We start from the raw sequence: 27,762 nt of genomic DNA, 5'->3' as shown, positions 1-27,762 counted from the left end.
CAGTCTTAGTATGCATCAATAGACGTATAATTATATTACACATAAATATATGATTATCCAAGCCCCACCTCCACACACACACACACACACACACACACACACACACACACACACACACACACACACACACACACACACACACACACACACACACACACACACACACACCCCTTAATCAACATTCTGAGGGGGCAGAGGTCCACAGTTGGACCCATCATTATACCTGCATTAATTAGGAAAGCCTCTTTTCTCACTGCATTGTCTGAGGAGAGATGGAAGGAAAAAGAAGGGGGGGAGACACAGGATGGGGGTGGCACTCCCAATTAGAGATATGTACCTGCCATAAGGGAGGTGGTTATCCCCCATTCTCCCATTATCTTATCCCTTCTTCATCGCCAAAACTCCCATCTTTTCCCATTGTGGCGAGCCAACTGTTTGCTAACGATGTCTCATTGCGCTCCTTTTCTCTCTCTCGGCTTATTATTTTTTTTATTATTTGCTCTCGGTTCTTTGTTCCGTTTATTAATTCCGTCTCTTCTTAGGACAGTTTCTGCTCTGTCACTCTTTCAGAAATCTGACAGTTAATTTCCTGTAGAGTGCTCGACTGCTGCTGGATGAAAAAAATAAATGACAGAACGATACTGTACGCACAAGCGGAGGTAAGCAAACGCACAAACATACACATGCACACGCAAACACACACCTACAAAAACAGCTCTATAAACCGAAGTTACTCACACTCACACACAGTAATCTAGAAACCAATATATTGCTCACAAACACAGGTAAGCAGCCACACACATTCAGGTAGACAGCAATATACATCAACACAGGCAACACACACATACACAGCAACTCTGTAGGGAACTGCAAACAGTCTCATGGAATAGGACATCTCATTAACTTAGCATTATCTACCTACACAACCACTCCATCAAACTCTCATTAAGGGGAAATAGGGGGTCCGGGTGAGTCAGGCTGCTCTGGTGTCCCATTTAGTACACTCCCCACTGTCACAGGAGCTACTGGAAACCATTATTAGTGCGTCGCTGTCATCATTAGCCCGTCGACTCCCGCCATTGCCCCGGCGTCACCTCTGCGAGAGGAGACGACGTTGGACTGACTCGGGGAGTTACTGCTGGTATATTTGTCACTATACAGTATGTTGGACTCGAAATATAATACATTTATAGCCTTTTTTTTATGGTCAATGTCTTTTTTGAAGAATAATTTAAATTCAGTTCATCTACTTCTTGAAGAGCTAATGGCCTCTCCGCTTCTTCTTCCTCTTTCCATTTGCCTGAATCTCCTGTAAAAAAAACTAAGTCAGCCCATCATAGACGATGACTACCGCACTTTAAAATCACACCCTGACTTGGACAAACGCAGCCAGCCAGTCGCAACGGAAAGTCACAGCGAAGCAAGCGGCTGGTAAGAAACTGAACTGACTGTAATTACTACAGCTACTGTCACTCTCATTACTACAGGAGAGGGGACGACGTGCGTGCGCTCAGTTCGCCGTGCTCTAATGAGGCTCTATATGCAACATGGAGATCACAGCTAGCCAGCGTGGTGATGTCACCAACCTGACCAATGCAATTAGCCCTCCAGGGAGGGAGGGAGAGGGCCAGAGAGAGCAAAAGAGCTCACTCTATTAGACAAACTTAACTATTACACATCATTTTCTTACAAACTGCAAACGCCTCATCTCTCTGCAGACTGAGCTGCGTTAGTGGCCTTTTCTCCGTAAATCTTTCAAGAAATCATCACCTCACCTCCATTCTCAGCATTAGGGATGCTTTGTTTTCTGCAATTGTGACAACAACACTGACGGTGTGCAGTGTGAGTTGAGTGAGCGTAGTCTTAATAAGCTTCCCTATCTGGTGCAGCAGGGAGTCAGTGGGTGGTTGGTTATCGCCAGGCGTAACGAGGGATGTGAGAATGCTGTCTGGCACTGTGGATGTGTGTGTGTGTGTGTGGAAGAAGTTATGTTTTCGGGGCAAGGATTTAATTGACATGTGTGTACGTGTGCATTATGAGTGTGAGCTCACACGTTTGCAGATGTGATGAAACTCGTGAACACCTTGCCATACAGTGTTTGAGGTGAGGTACACACGCATACAAGATAAAGCGCGACACAAACTGAAGCATACAGGGCGCATCTCTGGTTTAGCATCCTGGCCACCACATGTGTCCTGCATTCCTGTAGGAGCATTTGGTTGTGTCCTACCTGTCCACAAGATGCAATATGTAAAGCAAAGACAGCAGCGGACTCTGAGCAAACAACCATGGCAGGATGTTTGGAAGGCAACTTGACTCTGTTGCAGCTTTTTCTGTCATGATCTGCCATTTTGTCTATGTTGTGCAAATAAACAGAAAATAAGAAGTTCTCCTGTGTCGAGCAGGGATGATTTGGCCCTGATCTGCTGCCCAGTTGATATACTTTTATGTGAACAATGACATTCGCATCGCAGCTTGCTTGTCTACATGTATGTAAAAAGCATCATGAGCCTTAGAGGTCTTGCATGCTGAGTGTTGTACAGTGATAGCCGGTCAATGGATCTTTGGTGATGAATGTTGCAACAATCAAGGCATGAGGAGATAAAAGCATGCAAGAAAGTCTCTCTAAAATCTGAAATACATCTTATTGTTTTTATATTTCTAAAGGTGATAAAAACATTGTACAAGCCTCATCACTATTAAACAGAAGACCGAGATTTCTTGCAACAGGCTTGATATGTTCTAAAGAAGAAGGCGGCAAATAGCTCAGAGCAAGTGAGGAAACTGGCCAAATACCGTATTTGCCTTGGAGAATGAATGAGAGTAAGATTAGAGAGGTAAAAAGACGCAGAGTGGGTGAAAGAGAAAAGAAAGCAAGAGAAAGGCTGAAAAAGAATAAGTAAGAAAAAGGGAATTAAATGAGCAAGCCAGAAAAAGTGAGAGCTGGCTAAATAGCCTCTCTGCCTTGGAGAATAAACTAGAGACGAAGAATAAGAAACAGCCAGAGAAGAAAGAGAAAAAGAAAGAAAAAGTGAGAGAAAAGAAGAGAGATGGATGGGTGAGCCAAAGCTCCCGTGAAAGTGCAGCTCGGCTGGGGAGGAATAAGGAGCTTAGGAATATATAGAAGCAATGCTGCTGCGTTTAGAGGCACAGGGAGAACAGTTAATCAGCCAAGCAGAAATGTTATCGCAGTAATTAGATTGCTCTGTATGTATTTGGAGAGGAGCACACACATCCCGGTGGAGTTTGCAGTAAAGAGAGAAAAGAGGCGAGACAGATAGAGGGATGGTGGAAGAAGAGAGAGAGAGAGAGCGAGAGAGATTAACACTATAGAGAGTTGTGATGTAACACGGTGCCTCCTTCTCCTGTTCTGGCAACGCGGTGCTGCTTCACGGTGAGACTAGTCGGAAAATATTTCAGGCTTGAAATAGACAGAATAACATTCGCAGCAAAAAATAGACAACAAGCGCTCTTTAAAATTGGTGTGGTTTCCTGGTGGAACTGAGGATCAGGCTACAAGTAGACACCCAACAAGAAGGTCAAGCCAGGTCACTGAAACCCCTGTTGTGACTGACAGCACCATCAGCCAATCCTGGCCTCTGTGCAGGAAGCCCCACCTTTGTTCGATAATGAAAACAGCCAGCAGGGCCTGAGTTTTCCCCACCAGGCATAATTAAATCTATTTATCTGACTTCCTCTCCATATGCCCTGCACCGCATACCAGCAATTTGGCCCAAATCAGCTTCCATGAATGGCTGATATTAGCCGTGATAGGACTGGAAAAGACTGTGAGAGATAAAACCGCAGCTAAGACAGAGACACCCGATGCTCATGGTAGTTAAAACAGCTTCACTTACAACGTATTAATAATGTAGGGAGGAAGATGTGAGCGGGGGGATTCATCCGTTAGTTCTTATTTTGATATCTAAATGTTGAAATTACGTTACCTCAGACACACGGAGCAAGTGTGAGAGAGCAAGGGGGTGGATGGAGAACACATTTGCTGACTAAATCTAAACTAGATAAAGTGAAGAAGCATAGGCCTTGCTGCAAATATATAATGGTCATTTTGATTTCCTTTTTAAATTATTCTACTTTAACAGCCGGAGGAGGCAAGATGGAGGAAGACAGACAGGTATGAATGCACAGCAGGTTGTTCTCAGGGGAACAGAAAGCAGATATGGAAAGCTTTTCTTAATCAACACCTAGCCAGTCCCCACGAGTACAGATACAGACAAAACAGAGAGTGACGAGGGAAGAGAGGAAAAAGGGAGGAGTGGGGGGGTACCAGGAAAGGAGGGAATAGGGAATGACACTGGCAATGGAAGGAAATAAGAAGAAGAGACAAAGAGAAGGAGGCAGGATGGACAGGGAAAAGGAGGGGTGAAGACTTAGAGAAAGGAAGAATGATACAGGAAACAGGAATTTTCAGGGGGGAAAGGGAAGAAGACAAAGGGAAGACAGAGGGAGGAAAGGCAGAATAAAGAGAAAGGGAGGAAGATTGAGATCAAGGAAAGGAAGCATAAGTGAAAAAACAGACATGAAAAGGGAGAGAAAGGGAGGGAAAAAACGGAGAGTGGGAAGGAAAAGTGTGAGTTGCTGGAGTGCTGTGCCGTCCAGAGGCCGCCTGCTGAAATATGGGCTTCCTTTTAATTGTTTGCATTCTGATATGTGGCATATTTTAGCAATTCCACACAAAATCCATCGCCCCCGGCAATCTGTCTTGTCTTTTCTCCTCCCTTCCCACTTCTGTCAGGGAAGCCATTAATATTAAACGAGACCACTGGGCTACACGCCTCATTCTCACACCCTGCCGCTGTGGAGGGGGTTTGTATGTTGTGTGTGTGTGTGTGTGTATATAAAGTCCCAAAAAAATCCATCAGTAACTGGGTGGTAACTACAGTGACTCCTCCACCCTCTGTCCCATACATTTAAAGTGTTTCAGACATTCTGATGTAGAGGCAGTTCATCAAAATTGCACATGGGACTATTTCTTCAGTAGAAAGTAGTTCCAATAAAAGCTGTTTGTGGATTATCCAGTATAACAGGATCACTGTTTCTGAAAAGTTAAGTTCATGTTGACATATTTAAATGTAATTTTTCAGTGATTTCTGCACCACAAATAAAAAGTAATTCACATTAATTGCATTGGGGTGGAGGCAGAACTCTCAGAGGCAATCCTGGGCAAATAAAAATCTGCATGGCCACATACTGCATCACTAGCGGAAAACTATCCCTGCTCAAAATGTACAGCCTTAATTTGCATTTAGTGTCTTTTTCCTATATTGCTCGGTGAATATTAATGCATGCGGAATTTATGTGCATACATGCATTTTAATTCATGTGGGATAATTTGGGATCCTGCGAGATTAGAGGTTTTAATGCGAGAAATGTGAGAAAATGTTTTGATACCCTGAGCCGCACAGTGTTGGTATTTTTACTGCTGAAAAAAAGTATTTGTGAACTCTGTGGTGCTTCTTCAAAATTCTTAACATTTTCCCAGCTGGAGGCGGAGGGAAAAGGCTAGGTCACCATGGCTCCGGATGAGAGCCATTGGCAGACTGGGAAAGGTTAGACTCTTGGCTCCTCCGGCCCTCCGCACATCCTCAGACAAGAAACACTTAACCTTCTCCGTCTGGAAAGCAGGGGTCATGCTCTGTGTGTGTTTTAGTGGGAGATGCGTGAGGGGGCAAGGAACGACACAAGGGAGTGTGTGTGTGTGTGTGTGTGTGTGTTCTTGCATGTGTGTGACATTAGCAGAACTTAAATGACAGAGGAAGTCCATCCATCACTCATGGCATGACGATGACTGGAAAGGACATAACCACCATTGGAGGTGTAATCGCTTCCTGGCGCCCCGTGCTTTGAGTGTATGTGTATGCATGAGTACGTAAGATCAACTGGTAATTGGTCGTGACTGTTTCCTGTGGCCACATGAATACCTTTAATTGGCCGGTGAGTGATGGGCAGTCGGCTGCCGAAATGCCGCTGAGCTGTCTGGCCGATACGAATGTGTCTGCACTTCAAACCGCCCGTCCCTCGGGGTCAATTCAAATGTCATAACTCGATAGGAATTGATGGATCGTGAAACTGATCAACACAAATGGAAGTCTCAGCTCACTGTCTCATTTGATAATTACCTTATGGGCAATAATTCACTGTACAAATGTGGATATCATGTTCCCCAGTTGGGTGAGTCACAGACGTTACGGGTAGAAATAAAAATGAAGAGTTTCATTCCTAAATGAGATCTCTGCCATTTGAAAAATGTGTCGCCTATTCTGGTTAAATGATTGCTGGCAAAACTCTAGAGAACATTACTGGGTGATTAGCTTTCTGCAGATTGCTCCTTACATAACAGAGGAGGTAAATCAGTATTGAACATTAAGCTAAATAAAACTGATGGATAATAGACAAGTTAGACAAGAGAGCGTATAATTTAAAAGTACAGACCTCCAAAACTTCCTGGGAAACTCTGGAAGGAGGTAAACAAGGTGTTTAGAAGCCTATGAATAAAGTAATTAATTCTTCAACTGCTCCGGTGGAGCTAATTCACGGTCAAACTGCAGAGGAGTGAGTCGGCATCCCTGTCTCACCCCCTCCCCTCCCTGCTGAACGCCAGAGCTGTATATAAGAGAGCGCTGTGAGCCAAACGGTCTGGTTAAAGAAGAGGAAGGGAGGCAGGTGTAGCCGGGGCATGAAAGACAAGAAACATAAAAGCCTTTTGTGTGAGAAGCGAAGGGGGAATTTCAAGGGGAAGGCATGAGCGATGTAGAGAGTGAGAGCGACAGAAACAGAGAGAGAGAGAGAGAGGGGCGGGCAGGAGAGGCGTGAGGCCTGTTGTGACTGCCCCCTTTATCAGCTGATATATATGCATGAGGATTTCCTCATCATCTCCGCTGTCAATTCCCCATCCCTCTGATATTTGACTGACAGCTCACATCAACACCAATAAACCCGCACATCATTTCAGGAAAGCTGCCCATCGCGCTGGATGGAGGGGAGAAATGGAGGAAAAAAAAGTTAATTTGTTTTTCCGGCGGCTGCCGATGGTGATAGCGCCCGTGTCTGTTTGCCTCCATGGCAAAGTTGTAAATTAGAATTGTGCCTCAATAGCGGGTACAGGAAGCTGCTTCTGCTGTGCGAAAGCTCATTTTCAACGACTGGAAAAACACTTATACTTATATTTAGTGCGCGGGAGTCTTGCAGGGAGCAAATTGTGCACCAATCTGAATTATGAAAAGAAAAAAGAAATCGCTGTCATTTTAAGACTACTTTTTCTCTGTGAAGGGTGATTCACTGCTTGCTTGTTAACAGTATTTTAATGTTACGGCACATTTTGGAGGTTGAGCGGTTTGGTGGGAAAACTGCATTAAGGGCTGTAATGGCAGATAAGCTTGAGAGCCATAATGGCTTCAAATAACAGGCTGACTTTAATGTACAAACACAAAGAACATGCAGATTCATATTTAACTTACTTTAACATACACCTTCTCACACATGCACACACAAATAGCCAACTGTAGGTTCCTCTAATTGCAGGTTCAAACCAACAGTAGATAAGTGAGGTGATATTAACCCTCAGAAGGATTTGCATGATTGCTGTCTCCATCTCAATCATTCCAACCTCTGGCCAACATATACAACAGGTTTCACACGCAAGTATGTATGGTATATATAATATAGTCTGCACGGCTTACATTCCCCTGATTAGTACGCCACGGCGGTGTGTTCCACACATGTCAAGTGTTGCAAAGAAAGTGATTTGTGGTTTCGCATATATTATTTATGGAAAGATAAAGAGATGAATAGAGATGAAGTGAGAGAGAGCGATGATGCTTATCCACAAGAGATAAGTTGGTCCTGTGTGCAAAATGTATGGCCTTATGCATATTTTACAAAAGAGAATACTAACATTAATAAAAACTCTCTGGAAGACTCCGCTCCATATCAGCGGAGCTAACAGCCCTTAAATGCCAGATGAGATGGTGGATCAAAGAAATCCACCTGCAGTGCATTAACCAACGGTGGGATTAGGTAATGCACCTCCAATTTAGCCCCATCACAGCTTAGAGTCACCGCTAAGACACCCACACAAACATGTCAGAGGGATTTTGGTATGCCTACCAACACTTTTGACAACCAGGGCCCGTTCAAATAGTCTATCCTTCCTTCCTTTCCTTTCCTTTTCTTTCTTGCTGGTCTTATGTGTTTAAAGTGATAATCTGTGACACTGTCACGCTCTGTCTTGGTCCACCATATTGCCAACAAAACAGTGATTAGCACTATAGCCAGCTAAAGCTTTTACATTTGCTGTTATAAAACACCCATTACGTTTCCTGGAACATTCTCTGACGCACAGGAAATGATAAGTTAGTTACTGTATCATGGCTGAAAGAGCACAAACGACAGAAACTTCACAAAGACAAAATCCGAGGTACAACATGCCTTTAATTAGCAGGATGTCTCTGGGACCTCACGGAGCTCCTATTAGCACAATTAATTGTTGAAAAATCATGTGTGAATTCAAGCGGGACGTGAGAGCTCATTTGTCTAATGTAGCCTGGTTATAGCAATAGTTCATTCAAGGAAATAGAGATGAATTGGGAAAGAAACAAGTATAGATTAAAGATGTGTGAGAAGTTACGGAGGACACAAAAAGAAAGGAAGCAAAGACATTTCAGGACAGGCTGAAGAGAGGGGGCTCATCATGAAACTAAAAGAGGAAGGGAGCAAGAGCTCATGGAAAGGGGATGAGCAATGCACAATAACAGCAGTAATCCATCAGAAATCATCTTGCAGCGGGCCCCTCCAGTTTGACAACAAGGCTTTGGTTCTGTAGAGTACAGCCCACCAGTGACTACCTCTCAACCCTGCACATCCTGCTGCTCTGCGATAGGATAAGAGCGGAACGGACGGCGCTAATTGGCTTGCTTCCCTGTCGGATTTCTCCAGTGCTGCAAACAGAGAAGTGGGAGAGAGGATATATCGTGTTGTATGTGGATTTGTAAACAGCGGATCAGGGACGCCGGCTTCCATGTCCCTTAAATTGGTGGTGGTGGAGGGGTGTATTGGTGTGCTGTCACAGTGGGACCTGTGCTGATAGCGACAGCTGAACATTGATCCTGACTGACTGAGTGACTGACGGGGCGTAGGGACAGACGGCATGTGTCAGTACCCAGCAGGGCTGGTGGGGCAGTTGAGCTATGACACACCCAGTGATTGGTGGCACACACTCGAGCAGATAAACAGCGCAAATATACACACAGCTTCACCATTCAGAGGCACGGCGAATGTCACTTGGGAGTGACACTCACTTGGTGACACAATCAAGAGGATGTTAGTCACAAGCTATATCCTTCAAGCCCTGACCTCCTGATTAAGTCATGTTGGATCAAACCATAATATGTCTAATCCCCGCACAAAAACAAGACAAGCTCAAGCATAAGCTGTGCTCAACTTCCCAAGCATGAGAAACTTGTAAAAATATCACTTTGTGGTACAGAGCACAGGGAACTCTAGCCTTTACTTTGTGGATAAAATAATATTGTTGGCAAAGGTTTTATCAAAATCGGAGAGTGTAATGTAAATATCCTTGTTTGATAAAGACATTTGAAACCCCTGACCAGGTGATGCTCTCTGTTCTACAGGAGTATGCGGATGTGGCAGCGGTACCGAGAGAAAACAGAGCAGCCTGAGTCCCAGTGTTAGCCTTTCTGTGGTCTGTCATTGGCACGGCCCCCGAGGCTACGTTCCAGGCGAAGACTTGACTGCTGTCTGCTGAATACAGACAAGACAAGCAGTCAACCTCTACTGGGGAAGGTCTGAAGGGCACTGCCATTTGTCTTGGCTTATTTAGCAATCAGGGAGACAAGATGCGAACGGGGGCTTTTGAGAGCCTGGTGATGAAAAAGAGGAGAAACCACAATCTGACTCTAGACCAACAGGAGCACGTGCAGAGGGAAATAACAGCACAGCCAAACTGACTGACTAATTCACCAAAAACATCATTCCCAAAATGAAATATCCAACAACCAACAGCTCTTACACGATTGTTCGCTGAAAACATGGATGCTCAGAAAGTATTTACATCTTTGAGAACTCACATTGATGCATTTTTGAGTTTGCTTCATATAAAGAGGCTCACAAATATATTTAGCAAAAAACAAATGTTCCCACAACAAACGTGATCTCCAGAGGTCACCTTATACCCAGCTGTTTGCAGCGTACTGCCGCCAAAAACAACTTGTTCTCCACATACTGGCGCAGCTAAACTAAATATTTATGGCCGCTGAAAGGACAGGGCCAACTTCCCATATTTGTTGTGCTAGCTTCTGTTGCGCACACTTTCATTGCAGAGGTAAATTGAGGTCATATGTTTATAATTTGCCCTTTTCCTAATGCTGCCATTGGAGTAAAATAACATTTGAGAGCTGCAATTAGATTGAACCGCGCAATACTCCAGCTAATTAAGTCATATTTCAAGTTCAATAACGATCAAGTCGGCCAGATAAAGGCCAGGGAGAGAAAGGCTAGCGTGTGGTGCAACAATCTGGAAGCTTTTTAAAAGGCTCAGGTCTATTGTTGAGTTAGAGAAGCACTCAGCGTCTGTGCTTGGATTGAACAGAGGGCTGGTTTTGAGTGTTTCTGGCTATTGTTGCCAATTCAAAAGGCAGTGAGCTTGCACTGAGAAGGAGGAGAAGGTGTGTGCCTGTGTCTATGCAACCACATGCATAGAAGGAACAACATTCACATTTGTGTCAGAAAGTGTGCAGAGTGTGATGTGAGATCATTTTCAGACAAAATGACGTTAGCCCACTGTGCTGTTATGCTGTGCCACTATGTGCACAATGACCCAGAAATAAAAAAGCCTGGTGCTGAAATTGGCGGCTCCTTGACTGACTCATCAATCTTTAGGAGGGCAGGCCTAATAAAGACAACTGTTAAATTAAGTTTCTTTGATCATCGCACAAGTAAGTAACCCTTTCACAATCAATCAGTGTAGGCATGACCCGCATAGAGAGGGGGGGTAGAGAGAGAGAGAGTATAAAAAGAAGGAGGAGAGAAACGTAAATCCCAGCTCCAACATATATAAACAGAGAAATGAGGAAATGGTACTGTATGCTTGTAGAGTGTAGATGCAGAGATTTCCTTCCAAACATATAAACACAATCTGTCACACAGCTAGCAGTGTCAGCCTCTACATATTTGCCTGTTTGTGCTGCAGAGGAACAGCAGAAGCTTGATGTGTGTAATAAATGAAACTATCTAAGATGCCACAAGACAAAGATGAGTGCATTTCACTGGGGAAATCAAGCGCCAGGTGACCTGGATTTTAGGTTTACACTCAAATGCAACCTTTCTGACACATGTGTTCCTGTATGTAACTCTGGTTCTCTGTGTGTGTCCTTCATCTTGCCCTTTCTCGTCCCCGTCCTGCTCTCCACTAGCAGCCTAACCATGTGAACATCTCTTCCATTACTGGCCTTGACACTGTGGCCGATTGGATTCTTATCTGCCATCTGTAGGCCAACGCTCAGCCTGCGCTATCTCTCGCCACAGCCTAATTGAATCTCAAGTGTTGGAAGTGCAGTGATACACTGACCACACCGTGTCACTGCCAATAGATAAGGATTGCTGTTGGAGGATTGGAGCACCACAATCACGATGGGGACACGTTGATAAAGGGGTGACAAGCGGTTTGGGTTGGTACTGTGTCGGTGGGACTTTACTTGGATTGAGAGATAATGGATACCCTCCATTACCGGCAAGGTTGTGTTCATATCCAATAATCCAATATCCCATAATCCTGCTGTGTTCAGTGTGTAATTTGTTGAAACTTAACCAGGGGAAAGTAGGACAGGGTGCAGCTGTTTTACATCGATTTCGACATAAAACCTAAATTCTGCTGTTTAAAGGAGGGATACTTCTGATATTTTGAACTGCTACAAAAATGCTAACGTGGTTCTAAATGTGATCTAAAACCAGCTGGACCCAACCTGAACAATCTCAAAACACCAAAATAGAAAAGTAAAATAACCAACAGTTCAAATTCATCTCTGAAAATAAGTTCAGAATAAAAAAATAAAAGCAATCAGAGTTCAGTTTTGTTGGTGCTCCAGAAAGACCTTGGCGTTTTGGAGTAGTGATGAAACATAAGCCTCATTACCTGCTCAGTTTTAGCTCACATTTGTCTTTCTAAGAAAGTGACCTTTTCAGTTTAGAGAATCGATGTACTGGCATGATATTTGGAGCTGCTTTGCTTAATTTATCATCGACTAACCAATCACAAAGAGTCACCTTGATGCTAGAATTTTCAAAACCCACGAAGTGTAGTTTAAAGTAGAAACCTAAATGTGTGACATTACTGACTGACGACTGATGACTTTCAGGGAGGTTAAAGTATTAAAGAACATTCAGGTCTCCTACCTTAAGAGGCCGAATCCTTTCTTTTTGGTCTTCTTCTCCAGATCCTCCACAGAATCATCTGCTTTCTTCTTCCCTTTGCTCTTTTTCTCCTTCTTCTTCCCTTTGGTTTTCTTCTTCTTTTTCCCGTCCTCTGTGTCCAGGCCATGTCGAGAGGAGCTGCTGACGGGCGTTTCATGACCGGAGCTCTGCTCTGACAGGTCGTCATCTGAGGGTGCAAGGATCGCAAGATTAGGTGTGAGGGTAGATGTGCAGACACAGCTGGAATACATACTCATAAATGCAATTAAATGTATTACATTCATCATTTCATTCGTTATGCGTGTACATGCCACTGTGCAGTTGAGACATCTGTTCAGTAAGCTAGTTAGTCTTCTATTAGGCAGCCTTTCTGCCAGTGCAGGGGGCTGGCCAAAGGCAAGTCTCGACACCTGGATGAGTTCTACCAGCAGTCACATCCACCTGCCTATGTTGAATTTTCACCTCCAGAAAAAGCCCACCCCAGAGAAAACATAAGTGGGTCTAATAGAAGTTAAAATGATCCTTATTTTGGGTTAAATGTTTGATTTAAAGAACACAGAAAGATGGAAAACTAAAGTTACTTGTATCAAAGTCTGACTTCTCACCCAACTCTAGACAGGTAATTTTTCACACAGTGTTTTTTTTTAATCATCATTAGTCAACATTCTGGATGAACTTTCATTTCAGCTAACATGGAGGATCATTTCCTCAGCAATCACACACACACACATCCAACATGTCTGTGGGTTCACAAGGTAGAGCATTAAAAATATGCTGCTGTAAGATATAAAGTTGCTCTTCTTAAATTGCTGAGTGGATAAAATCATGTAGCATTTCATTAAGGTACTTAGGCTGAGCACTGTCCCTTGGCAGGCCTCTGGCTCTTCTTGAGTGCCAGCATGTTATAAAGCCTAAGGGATGTGCATTTGCAGTGTAGTGTCTAATTTAAAATGAATACAACGTCTAGGAAAGAATCTTATATCATAGCAACAGTGACAGTCATACTTTAAAAAGGAACATTCTTTAAAGGAGACAGTTTGTCGTGTCTCCTCCTTGTTGGCAGGAGCAGTTCACAGTTTTACATTTCTGCTATTCCTGTTTTTAAGAGGCTGATGAGAAGTCTTACCATCTTCAGAAGGCCCATCGTAGGACTTGTCGATGGCGATGCGGAAACTCTGGTTGCATCCCCGTCCCCGGACGACGTGTGGCCGCGGGCGGTGAAAGGGGACCTGGGCTTGGACGCGACTCTGCTTGGCCTCCGACACAGCAGACTGGAGGCTCTCCAGGGAGCTGGACTTCCAGAGGCCCAGAGTCGGGCCCAGCGCTCCACCAGCTGAAGGCTCTGAGAGACAAAAGAGACTGTGAGCGATGAGGTGGACGGATGTTAAACAGAGGATGAGAGGGAGGGCAGGGAAAATAAAGAAGCCTGGTTGATGGAGGAGGAGAGAATTTGGCTCCAAAATGAGATATGCTGCCACTGATAAAATGAGACAGAATGATCTGAAGTGTTAAAGTGATTCTGGGTACTGAGATCATAAGCTTTTAGCAAAATGTACCCCACTGCTTACAAAACATTATACAACATTACAAACTGATACTCATGTCCTATCGTAACATTTCCTTATTCAAAGAGCATCTGCATTCAACTTCCTTAACCCTTAATGCTCCCTGAGATGCAGCAGAGGTTAAGATCCGTATATATAAGAACTGCAGGAGGCGGAGAAGGAGCTGGGACAAGATATTTCAGATGAGTTATGGGAGGGTGCACTGGAATGAGCCCATACTTTGTCCATTTGTGCCAGATTAGTACTGTATTTTACCCATCTCTTGAAAACTATTGCAAAGATGTTTTCAAAACACTCTCAAATATTTATGAGACTCCGATCAAGCTCAACGCTCTCATCCAACACAACTTACTACTTTGAAATTAGATGTTACTGCTTTTCTGACCAAGATGTAGATTGAGTCAGCCTTTCAAACTACAGTGCACCTGATTTGAACCTGAGCAATCAGCATCAGCTCACACACTTTCTCCCTAATAGATATAGCTTTTTGGAATGAAGCTCAAATAGGTTAAAACCCAGAAATATAAAACTACTGTATGAAGATGAAGAGTGAGGTAGAGGAGAGCAGAGGAGAGAGGGTGAAAAACAGGCTTGACAGAAATTGGGAGAAAGTCAGAGTCCTATAGGAGAAACATAAAGGAGGGAAAAGACACGATGAATGAGGTGGAGCAGTACAGGGACAGGTGAGGAGCAGCACTATGGGAACTGACAGGCTCATGCATAAGCAAGAGAGAGGCGGAATAAATGAACTGCCATCATACTGTACTCAGGTATGGCCTCCAACTCGAGAGAGGAAGAAAGGGGAGACGGAAAGCGATGAAGGCCACAGCTGATTCAGCAGGGGATCGGAGAGAGCAGGGGAGGAGGCGCCGGGAAAAGGGAAGATTTGAGGAAAAGCAGAGCTGTAAGGAAAAAAAAACGGGGAAAATGAGACAAAGGAGAAAAGAGAGTAAATGTCATGCCAAAGTGGAGCCAATCCTACACGCTGTGTGTGAGAAACTGAAGGACAGGTGACCCAAGAGTGGTGAAGGAAACACCTTTCCAACTCAGAAAAGCAACTAGTCTACACACCAACCCATCAGAGTTGTGTATCACAAGGCAACAGTGACAAGTACTCTTCAAAGAAGTTATAGACAGGTTGCAAGCAGCGTTTTTTTTTCCTTTCTGAAACTTTCCTGTAGGGATGACTTTCTCGCATCATGGCACTCACTGCTTAAGACGTTTTTTTTTGTCATTTCAGAGGCTTCAAAGCTCCGAAGTAGAGCGGGGAAAAGGGGAAGTGAAACTGAGGCGGCGATAGAGTCGAAGGAGGGGGGAAAAGTAAGCGGAGCGTTGCTGCCTTTTAAGTCCTAAATTGACTTTCTGTGAGGAAGTGGGATTTATGGGGAATAAGGGGTTATAAATAGAGAGGGGGGAGCGCTCAGGAATAAAACGCTCAATTTGAGAGGCAGGATTTGTGTCACAAATGTAATTACGGCTGTCCAGCTCGCAGCCTGATAGAATTAAGCTCCTTGCCAGCGCACTGCTGTACTATACACAGAGAGACTGTGTGTGTCTGAGTGCGTGGGCATGTGTGTGTGTGTGTGTGTGTGTGTGTGTGTATAGTACAAAATGTGAACATTTTGGTCCAAGACAGAAAAAAAAGTCATGATAGTGCCTGTATGAGATAACGGTGTGTGTCCTTGACCGCCTTAGATGAAATAGGAGAATATGAGCACAATTCACTTTTGCTAGTGTGTCTATGTGTGTGTGTGTGTGTGTGTGTGTGTTTGTGTGTGGGGCAGTGAGAGCACTCATTCCATGCATGTCAGGCGGTTGAGGCTGGAGGTAAATGAATAATGAGGGTTTAATAGGATGGATGAGCGAGGGAGAGGTGGCTATCATCGCCAGCTCGATCCAATGGAGGGTGAAATCAGCGTTTATCACATATCGCTGCCCGCTGTGCCAGCAGATGCTCTCACGGATCCGTTCGCATCATGTCTGCCTGATTGCCACTGATTCAAGCTGGTGCACATATTTGACAAACAGCCCAACAGCCAAACAGGCCAGGGCGATGGCAATGCCCTTCACAGCTGTAACACTCCTCCATCCAAGATGAAGCAATAATGTCACCTTTTCATCTCCTGTTTTTGCTACTTTTCATCCCACTCTAATAGCGAGCGGCGTGGGAGGAGTTCTTGCGGGTGTCAAGGTTTCCGAACTAAGTATGTTAGGCGATGGCAGCTGGAGCCATTCAAAGGCTTGGATGGACATAAAACTCCTGGTTGAATCATCAGTACAAAAGATGATTAACTGTCTGAGAAAATATCTGTTCTTTGATTAAAAAAAAAAGTTTTTAAAAAAGTACAAGCTTCATATAAGCTTCATATAAACTTCAGGAGAGAAGACAAGTACAACTCCCAAGGTGCATTTCAGTCAGAAACATCCAATTATGGAGCTTAAAAAGTCCATTGAGTGAAGCTAAAGATTACTCTTTGAAGAAATCTGATAATACATTCAGCATTTTCAACCAGTACTTTTGGATTATGGCTGTATATTTGATGTATTCAGCTGCTATTGTGTGGTGTTTTGTTCCCAATTTCAACAACAAAGCCTTCTAGATTTTCCTACAGCTCTGACGAGCGCCTCTGACCAGCTTCTTTTCCACAGCAATTTATTTTCAGTTATTTTCTCCTGTTGCCATTATATGGGAACGTGACAAAGTCGTTTCTCTATGAGTTTCCAAGCGTTGTTTTTCTTGTTCAAGCCCAAGTAGCTTGTTTGAGTTAATATTGTAGAGATTTGGGAAGTCGCTGATCATGACAATCAGCTTTTCCCTCCATTTTATTTGAAGTTCTTTTGTGAGAATGATTCCAAGTCAGTGAACCATCTAAATGACTTTGAAGCTGTTATTTTAAGGTAAAATAGTTGCATAATGTTGCTTTAAAAGAAATCTCTCAAACAGCAACTTACAGCAGGAAAAAATACTTACTATAAAACAATACTTATTCAACTTTTGATAGACAAGTGACTTCTGGGAAATGCAGTGCAAGAACATTCTTAATACAAAAAAGAAAGAACCTGCCAACCTGACAACTCTCAAGTGTCCACAAATGCACCGACATCCACACACCTGCTTGCATACTGTAGATGCATGCTCAATGACATGCACATGCCAATATCCACCTGCACACATGCCTCACCCACACACTTGTCAGTGTGATATGTATGACATGTCTGTGTTGAGCAGACAGCAGTGAAGTCTTCGCCTGGAACGTAGCCTTGGGGTTCTGCTGCGCTGTCAGGCCCTGCAAGGACTAACACCACTCCATGATGCTGCTTTGTACCTTAAAAGTGAGTGTGACACACCTGCAACCTGTCACTGAGGCATACTGATAGAACCTGCTCTGTACTTTTATGTCATGGGGTTATGTAACTCTAAAATGTCCCTGTGTTTTCCCACAGCTGGCACAAACACTTCTGAATAAAAGTTGTCTGCACACAACTCTGTAATTATTTCACTCAATGAACACAAGAATAAATGAACTCAGAAACGTCCAAATTACAGGCTTTGCCATACAAACTCTGTGCAGTACACATTTAATACACCACTCAGACGTATGCACACAAACACACACTGCACTACCACACTATCCAATCAACTGGGGGGCTAACACCAAACAATTAAACGGGATATTGTCTTATTTATATTAAATTTCCAGTCACAACATACAAACAAGCACACACACACTTACACGCATGCCACTATAAACCCTGGCACACTGCTGAACCCTCCCACAGTGTCTCAGCAGGGTCTTAACACTTACCTATCAACTGGACTACAATGTTCTCCACAGCAAGCGGCTTCGCAGCAGACTGGCTGAAAGGTTGCCACGGTTACAAGAAAGTGCCCCCTCCATCAAAACGGCGGTGGTGGTACAGAGAAGGTGTGTGTTTGTGTGTGAGAGAGGGGTGACAGTGAGTTGCCAAGGAGACACTTCAGCCAACAGTGAAAAAAGGGGCTTGTTGCTCCTGGCCATAGCTTTTTAAAGCGGGGTACAGAGAGCACAGACACACACGCGAGAATTACGACAGGTCTCACAGATATGCTTATAAAAACACACATGTAAGACACAGACCCACACACACACTTCTCCATCTAGTATCCAATCTCATGGCCGGCCAATAAAACCCGGAGCCGTTTTTCTGGAGACCAGTAAAACAGGCCCTCACCCGCACTCTTCTATAAAAACACATGACACATACACCCTAACCCTAACCCTGGAAAAGAAAGCCTGCTCTCAGTGTCACCCTTCTCAATAAAGGCTACTGAATTTAATCCAACAGAAGCATTAAACACACTGTTACAAGGGACAGAAAGGGCCCTTCCTGTGTTACACTGTTTCAATAAAAGTTATCGAATTCAATAGGAGCGTTAAAAATGTTGCATTACAACAGTCATTAACAATCTCATCTCAATAAATGTTTATGAATGGATTTAAGTTCTTTAAACTACACAAAGAAATGGACACAACACACAAAGGTCTCCAATGACACTCGTCTTCATTGCTTCACCTTAAATGCACTGAACACAGGCTTTTAAAGCTTTACTGGAGCAAACCTATGACAACATGTGAGAGGTCTAAAGAGTGAAAAGGATGAGTGGCATGAGGCATATATCTGGCATTTTTCTCTTCTTGACAAAAAATCTTGTGAAAAAACTGAAACTGCGCTAGTCCATCTCTCAAAACTTTCCACTCAGCCCAGAGCCCCTTGGTTCCTCCTGAAGATGTAAATCTTTAAGAATGGGTCACATATGTAACGTAGTTTCATTTTTTTAAAAGGCCAAGTTGTTAGCAAACACTACTCAAACATGAGTAAACAGTGCATTTATTAGGGACTATTTTCAGCTGCAGATTAATACACATTTGACTGCACTAGTACGTGTTTACAGCACCAGGACGGTGCACGTGGGATTGACTCAAAATAAACTACAGTGCCCATGGGCATGGTGACAAAGAAACATGTCACCCAGTGCAACAGTGTGGCTCATTGATGTGTTTTAAATAGTTTTTAATAAGATATATCAGGCTTTGGCTACACAGGCAATACTTGGTAGTGGCATCAATGAACCAACAATGAACTCGTTTTCATGGGATTTGTTGAAAATGAAAAAAAGATAGAGTATTGCCAGCCTTATCCTTTACAAAGTGAATAATGTTTTGGTACAGCAGTGTGGAAACAGAATGTCATTAATGCTGTCTTCAAGTTCTATCTATTTTCTTATCATATGACAAACCTGACTTCAAATCACTTCAGACAACTGTAAAGCCAGTAAAAGCAAATCCAATTCATGTTATGGCCAATCAAAACTCCACTCCAATTAAAGACCTGTCCAATCATTAAGCACCCCTCCGTCACTATTTGAGTGCACTCAACTATATCAGAGGCAGAGGATGAAGCTGGATGGAGGCGCTACTCTGGCAGTAATTGGGTTTAGCTGTTTAGATGTATGAGAGAATGGGGACATATGTATTCAGCCTCCAACTAGATGAATGGCTTTAATAACTGGAGGGGACTTAAAAGGCCATTTCATAATTACTGCTTACCTCTGCTGGATTACAGCAGCGCGGGGGGTTGGCAGAGTATGGATGAGGGTTGGAGTGAACTGTGTGGAGTGGGACACATGCCATTTGTAAACACGTGGCGGTTTAAAGTGCTTGTGCATTGAGGGAGAACTGTGTATAAATTCAGATGCACACACAAACACGCAGACATACCTGCATAATGCTATACTTGTAAGCACCTTCATTGACTACTACACCATCTGCCTGACCTGAACACAGCAATCAGAATGCATGACATTTATGACTTTCATGGTCGCTGTGGTCCTGCCGTGACTTAACTGACTGAGGACATGTCAATCATCATATTCTGCATGAGGCAAATTAGAGATTTATATGCTTAGAAACTTTGGGACCTGGTCCAAAACTGACATGTGGAAAACCTATCCGCATCAGATGTGAAAGATTTATTGTCGGTGCAGAATTGGTTGTCTTCCACTATGAGAAGCTACACAGGATAACATGACAAACTGTAACAAGCAGAATTGGTCCTGATAAGAATAGATAACAAGAAAAATACACACACACACACACACACACACACACACACACACAGATGGTCCTTACAGGCACAGAATGATCAATCAATTCAAATCGGTGCAACATGGTGACTTTCAACTTAAATACAACGACACGCCGGATGTAAAGAGCAAAGGGAGGGAGGGAAAAACAGAAAGAGAGAGAGAGAGAAGGAGATGGAGCGAGGTAAGAAGCGAATGACAGCGAGAGAGAGGCAGAGTTACGCAGCACCCAAACAAAGAGTGTGAAAACAAAGCAGAGGCTTCAGCGCAGGCAGGACGCCGGCTGGATTTAAAGTCTTATTGTGCAGAGAAGAAACAATGGGGACTAATGGGCGCACAAAGCGATGGCACAGGTGGCTGTGCTGCAGGGTTAGCCGTTAGCTAGGCAGCACGAACCATCCGGACAAAAACTGGACGCCATATTCAAACAATTATCAGAAAACACACACGTGGAAAGAAACATACAAAAGACTGAAAACACATAAAAACTCATAGCAGCAAAAGCAGAACACACCACAAGCAACCGCAAGTAGATGTGCATGAGGCTGAGATGCAGTATTGCAGTACAAACCCTCTGCACAGCCCCAATGCTTGTGTGCATGCATATAGTGTGTGTGTGTGTGTGTGCTGGATGAGTTCCCAGGTGTGTTGTAAGAGGGCAGCCTGCTGCCAGGGGAGATGTTAGACTCTTAGGGAGAAAAATGGAAGGATGAATGAAGGGATATCTGTCCATTAGTCTTCTGGCTGTCTGTGGGGTGTTCACACACACGCGCCCCCACACACACACACACACACTCTCCCAAAACACACAGAGGCACGAGGAGATGCTGGGCCGGGTCTGACTTGGTAGAGGAAACTCAGAGACTGGAGCATGTTCACCATAATCACATAAGGCTGGAACAGATACAGCTGCAGAGGATGGAGAGAGAGAGAGAGAGAGAGAGAGAGAGAGAGAGAGAGAGAGAGAGAGAGAGAGAGAGAGAGGACTAAAGATAACAGAGTGAGTAAAAAAGGATAAGCATGTTGAGAGAAAAAGAATAGAAGTGATCATAAAGAGAGAATCGGATGTAGGAGAGAAGGAGGGAGAGAGGAGAAGAAAGAGAGATGAAGGTTTGGGATTGAGAGGATACTAAAAATGGGGATGAGCCTGGCGACAAAGAGCAGGAGACAGAGAATAATCAAGAGAGAAGCGATTGGGAAGAAGCGGGAAAGAACGAGAGTGGTAGCAAAGATGAAAGCGAAAAAAAGGGGGGAAAAAACTAAAAGCTCTATTGAAGATGGAGACTCCTAAGACTGGAGAATCAAGAGAGAAGATAGAGAGAGAGAGAGAGAGAGAGAGAGAGGGACAGCATGAGTAAGTGACAGAGAGAAAGATGGAGCCGGAGGAAAGAGAGAGAGAGTTAGAGGAGTGAAGCGCTCCTCGCAGCGGCTCTAGCCAGAGAGAAAAAGGGTTTTAGCCAGATTAAAGAAGCCAGGCAGGCCTCTTAAGACCATCCGCCTAATGAAATATGTCAAAGCCCATAAAGAAACACTGAGGCCATTTAGGAAGGAGGGTGGGGTGGTGGGAGGGTGCAGGGTGGGGTATAGCGCAGGAAGCTATGAAAATACACTGCGTCAGCAAAAATGAAAAACACGCAAAAGCCCTGTCAATACGCATTAGCTAAGACGTCAACGGCAGAGATGAAAAAAGAAACAAGAAGAAAGGAATGCTGCAGTGGAGAAATGGATCGCTTTATTTATCATGGGCCTTGAGGGTTATGGAAGCTGATCAGAAATTCCAGGAAAATCATAGCTGGAGAGGAGACAGATGGGGGGGGGGGTGTATCAGGGAGAAGAGGGCGGAGGCAAAGCCACTTGTGGGAATGCTGAGTGTGGGGGATTTGAGGTCAGAAATGGTGCTCGGGCCATTTGTATTCCACCGGCAACAGGCTTAGTTGGTTGCTGCAGGTGGATTTAAGAGATCGGTGTACGTGTGAGTGTGTGTGTGTGTGTGTGTGTGTGTGTGTGAGAGAGTGTGTGTGTTTGTGTGTGTGTGTGTGTGTGTGTGTGTGTGTAACAGAGACACAAAGGCAGAAAAGAAGCCAGGCCTCTCTCCCAGCGTCAGAACTAAAATGCTGGTCATGATTCTTTTCTTACACAAGCCTTGTTGCCATATTAAAAAAACAGTGGGTGTTCTACATGGGATGTATCTACACTGCTGAACTCCACACAATTAAAATCATGACTTCTGCAGCCCAACTAGAGGTGGTCAACAGAGCATGCACGCTCTATGTCAGCAACACTGATTTATATTCATACCGGAGATGTCCAGAACAACCACAGACCAAGTCTTCCAGCTTTGGAAGCGACGCTGGAGCAGTTACATCTGACTCACTGCTGCCCTATCTGCTCCCATCACAGCACAAACTGTTCCTGCACACAGCCCTGGAACTGGTGTGTTCAAGCCACAATAACTGTGCAACCAATGTTACATTTTTGTCTATTTCCTCAATGTCACACTCCCACTTACAGGCTTTGCTATAGTCCGTTATTTCTCACATTTAATAATATACAAAAAACATAACCAGCATAATCAAGACATACGTGATGCCTTTTTCTATGAATTTTCTGTTTTGAATTTAGGAAGAAGACATACTTTAAAGCCCTTTTCAAACATGGAATACACAACATTTAATTCCTGGTGCACTAGAGGGGGCATTGCTGGAGAACAGCGGTGAGTTACAAAGTGATGATGGCAAGTAATAAGAGTGTTCTCACAGGCTGCATCGCTGATGGATATTAACACGTATTTTGCTGTTGAAGCCTTATTTACTGATTATTGTGAGCGTGACGGATGCTCGATCCCCCCTCCCATCCCACAGTGAACCCCCTAATAAATGGTCTCATCAATTTCATCATTTAATGCTATTAGATGCTAATTCTGCTGCCTGTTTTATAATGTCTGACAAGACGTTAAGGTGAGATTCTGCTCACATGTAAGTAAAGCATTTTGCTGGATATTTACTCTCCTCAACTACTTAAATTCCGCTCATTCACTGTGTTTTGTGGTTTATTAAACAGATTTTTTTCTTTGTGCATAACATTTAGAGAAATGTAGTGATAATATTACAGTGCTCTTAATGAGGCATACAAGATGTGCATTTAATCCCTCTCTGTGTGTTTAACCTTGTGCTGCTGTGGCATTTCCATTAGTCTGACGGCACTCAATTCTGAAGTGTTAAGGAAATGTTAGTAGGTCAGTTTGTCATCAGGGCTTTTGTGTAAAAGTGACTCGGGTCATGAGACTGACCTGTTCAATTGCCGTCGAGGTTGCGTAACAAGGTACATGTGTGAAACAAACAGCAGTTCCTGCACAATGTAAAGTGCTTCAATTCCTGGAAGTGAACAAGATGTAGCTTGAACCACTACTGTGTAATGTCACTCTGTAAAATGAAAACAGTAAAACTGACTTTATATTCTACCTTTAACCAGACTTTTTTCAAATAAAACAAGGCAGAACTGAGTGCGGAGGAACAGCTGAAGCAGAAGCAATGCGGCTGCTGTCAGCTGGGTGAGGATTGAGCACTGTGAGCCCGCTGACCTGGACGGCTATAAAGCAGCGAGAGCTCAGACACTAAGTGCTTCACAACTCAACTTTGTCAGCCGGGGGAGGGGAGGGGCGGGAGGGGCAAAGGAGAGTGAGGAATAAAGAAATGTCTGAGAATAGATAAGAATAAAACAGAGAAAATGAGAATCTTCACACAGCAGGTTAATTTATTCTTGTGTGTGGATGGACTTAACTGTTACACTGAGGGAGACAATAAAGGAGAGGAAAGGAGAAAAGGGAGTGTTTTTTGTTTGCGAGTATGCATGTGTGATTATATCAAACTCTTACCATTTCTCTGGCCGACCAGTGATCCCATGTTGCTCTCGTCAGCCACTGGAACACACAGTAAATAGCTCGTATTATGACGTGCCACACAAACTGAAATACAGCAGCTTTGTAAATGGTTATTATGGTATCTGCTGGTGCTGGCACATGCTGCAGAAGTATAAGACAGAGGAGGACGAGTGTGGGACAAAATGAGACAGAATGAAAGAGGAAATGAAAAAGAAGCAGAAATATAAGAAAACCAGAAGAAAGAGAGATATTGTGATTGTGAGAGAAAATGAGAACAGATAGAGGTGAGACAATGAGGGAAATAATAAAGGGAGGTGAAAGAAAACATGAAGAAAGCCCCAACAACACCCCCCCACAACCACCACCACCACCACCTAATCTAACTAAACAGGATTGCGGTCGGCCAGCAGCAGCCACCACAGGCGGGGCGCCATGGGATACAATAATAGGTTTTCATTACGCTGCTATTTCTCTTAAATAATCCTTTTCATTTTTTATGAGGTCAATTTTCCCGGCGGACAGATGGGTGAGGGAGAGAGAAAATGAGAGAAAGGGAGAATATTGAAGGGACAGAGGAAGAGAGGAGACAAAAAAGTGAAACACAGTGGGGAAACGGAGCAAGAAGGGACAGATGCAGGGTGATAGGGTGTGTCAGAAAAACTGAGGTTTTAAAAAGAAACTCAATCAGTGAGAGCAAACCTGAAATCAAAGGAGGTCGCTTCATAAAACCCTGCAAAGAAACATCTGTAGCCAACCAAGACATATAAATAGAAATACCTTTCTTGTGCACATGTGCCAGATAAAATACATTTTAAACTCAATACTTTCAAAGTTCGGAAAAAAAACTTTTCCAGGCTACATGACCCCGCTAGATAATGAAAAGCTTCCTTTTCTGTGGAATAAAGATAAAAGTCTGCATGGCCAGCAGCCAGAATGTGTGTCCTCCTGCCACAGTGGAATACTAAAAATGTACAAACCCTCTTTTAACCTCCAGTCAGCTACCTTATTGTGTTATATATGTATGTTATAACTACATAATGACAGTGTATTTATACAGATCTGCAGAAGCATGGTATCACTGTATATTGTTAAGCATATCATGTATTTGGAAGTGAGGTAGGGCAGGATAGCTGCAGGTTAGAACGAGAAAATAAAAAACTGACAAAGAAAGAGAGGAGGAGCACCTGAAGGAGAGAACGTGTAGGACTAAGTGTAAGAGACAGACAGACAGGGAGCATCAAAAACAAGACGAAAAGTTGCAAGAAAGTTGAGGTAAAGGGAAGACAGGGTGAGGGAAAAAAGTGGGATTCAGAGACAGAGAGAGATGGATGAAGAGAGGTAGAGAGATGTGGTGAAACCGACACAGCCAACAACTGGGAGAGAGACAGAGAGATAATGAGACAGAGAGTCAGTCGAGCTGTGTGTGTGTGTGTGTGTGTGTGTGTGTGTGTGTGTGTGTGTTTGTGTGTGTGTGCGCGCTGGAACTGTTGGATCTGTTTTCATGGGTTTTGCTTCACATCCACATTTGACCTCTTGGCCTCTGACAGTATGAAAGCCTGGACTATGGTCCCCATTTGCTCTTTTATGGATCCATACTGTACGTCTATTGCACACAGAATACTTCTGACACACTGAGCGGATTGTTTAAAACCTGGCATAATGACGTCTAATAAAATACCTATTTGTCCAAGGAAAAGTCAAACTTTGATGGCCCCTTCGTTACTTTTTTCCATTATTTTCTTAGTTCCTTCGTTCATGCGAGGCTTGATATTTCAGACACCACTTGAAGTTATAATTTGAGTAATTTCCTTGAGATCTTTATGAAATCAAACCCCATTTTTGAAACTATTTGTGGTCAGAAATGTTTCTGCAATAGCCCTTCATTGCATTTACATTCAGTAATTATCTCTCCATATAGTAGTTTAGCGGAGTCTGTATCAGAGCTGTATTAAGTTACTGCTAATGCAAATGGCTGCTTCACATTAACAACAATCAACCAATCAACTGGCGAAAAAAAACAGGGTGGCTTTTATTGTGAAGAAGCCACAGGAAACACAATGCATTTGTCGCATTGGTTAGCACTACGCTGTATTTTTTGGACAGTGGATCAGGGAGTAATGGAACAAGATGGAGCAGCCATGGTTAGCTGTCAGATGAAGAAGTTTCAGGCGACAGACTGAAGTAACTGCTCAACAAGTGTTTGCTGTCACCACGGTAACCTCGGGTGTCGCCAAATCAAATGAGAAGTGGTGAAACTCGACAGAACGACGCATTAGAAGCAGCGTTTTCAAGGTGAGGAAGGGTCAGAGTGTGAATGGCATGAAGTTCCAGTGGATGCCAGGTAGGGCTGCTTCCTTATATTCAATGACTCCACTTAAGTTTTATAAAGTTCTCTGTCAGTTGAATTTATTTAATTCAGCCTGAGTAACTATACACTAAAGTGGAGTCCATAGGCTACAAATCCCCTAAAAGGTCTGATGTTTCAATGCACTTTGAGCATCTTAAAGCCAATCCCTACAGACTATTTTCCAAAGCAGACCACAGCTTTTTAGACTAATAAATGCATTAGTTTCCATTATTGCTCGCTCAGAAACTGAAACTGAAACTCTACTTGCAGACTTACTGTCAGATTTTCTTGAATAAGTTATCCATGACAGTGTTTTATTTTTATAAATAGTTATAGTTGCAAAAGAATGCAAATGAGAGTGAAAACCCATCTTCTGGTGCTTTGAGGCACTTGTGGAACAGCAGACAAAACTGATTCATCATTCTAGGATCCACATCACTTTGGTGAGAAAATTCAGCACAGCTATAGCAGCAGTGACTCGACTATTCATCACGGCGCAGGCGGGCGGTGTGTGTCAGGATTTCTCTGTGTCAGTGGAAGCTCTGAGTCAACAGACTATTTGCTAAGGCATCCAGGGTCAATAAAAGAAGCTCACCTCTATCTGTCAAGTGGTGTTTAATAAAAGCTAATCTGCCCTGTGGTGCGGCTAAAGCTTGCGTACATGTGACCGCACAGACTGACATGTGGGAAACTCTCATGGGGGGGGGGCATTTGGCTCTTTAAATACAAAATGTGCAGACAGGGTCAGCATCTGAGGTCCTGTATGTGTTCAGAGCTGCTGCCATCTTTACACATGTACACACTCACATACACACACACACAGAGCTCTGCTAACTACCTTGTTTCAGCCCAGGAGCACTTTGGAGAGATGAATAGAAGCAGAGAGACAACACAAAAAAAGAAGAAAAAAACAGATTGAAATGGGGGATGGCCAGAGATGGAGATAGAAGCCAGAGAGGGGAGACAGATAGCGGCGGGTATTGGAGTGGGTCCTCAGTGGGATAGAGCAGAGAGAGCGTGTGTTTGTGTGTGCGCGGCCGCGTGTGCAGACCACCCTTGTCCATAATGAAAGCCAATCAGCTTGGGTGGCAGAGGCGTGTGCTGCAGGAAGAAAGCCAATCCACTGAACCTAATGAACCGCGATTGGAAATCAGAGAGCGGCCGAGAAAAAAGAGAGATAGATGGAGGAGAGCAAGAGCAATGAACTCATCGGCTTTCAGTTGAGAAAGAAAAGTGCAGAAAGGAAAAAATAAAGAAATAAACAAAGATGGAGGGAATGCTGGGAAATAGAAATAAAAAGAGAGCACTGACCATGTCCCAATAGCCAGGGGTGACAAGAAAATTGAAGAAAAGTATCAAAAAGAGAAAAGAGATAAAGAAAGATGAAAGATTGGAGAGA

General features: G+C 43.6%; 1 protein-coding gene across 1 annotated transcript in view; it reads right to left on the bottom strand.

Moving 5' to 3' along the window:
* The window catches only part of pard3ba (par-3 family cell polarity regulator beta a), a 136,398-nt gene that overhangs the window by 39,865 nt on the left and 68,771 nt on the right, over window positions 1-27,762 (bottom strand). Inside the window, exons 18-20 of the mRNA XM_070930426.1 lie at window positions 24,011-24,055; window positions 13,574-13,789; window positions 12,430-12,634 (exon numbers count right to left, since the gene is read on the bottom strand). Coding sequence (XP_070786527.1) covers window positions 12,430-12,634; window positions 13,574-13,789; window positions 24,011-24,055 — 466 coding nt within the window. The remainder of the gene's footprint in view (window positions 1-12,429; window positions 12,635-13,573; window positions 13,790-24,010; window positions 24,056-27,762) is intronic.

This window comes from Enoplosus armatus, chromosome 24 (genome assembly GCF_043641665.1).
Source record: "Enoplosus armatus isolate fEnoArm2 chromosome 24, fEnoArm2.hap1, whole genome shotgun sequence".
Lineage (NCBI taxonomy): Eukaryota > Metazoa > Chordata > Actinopteri > Centrarchiformes > Enoplosidae > Enoplosus > Enoplosus armatus.
The sequence above is the reverse complement of the archived record's forward strand: the minus strand, read 5'-3'. Positions and strand labels throughout refer to the sequence as shown.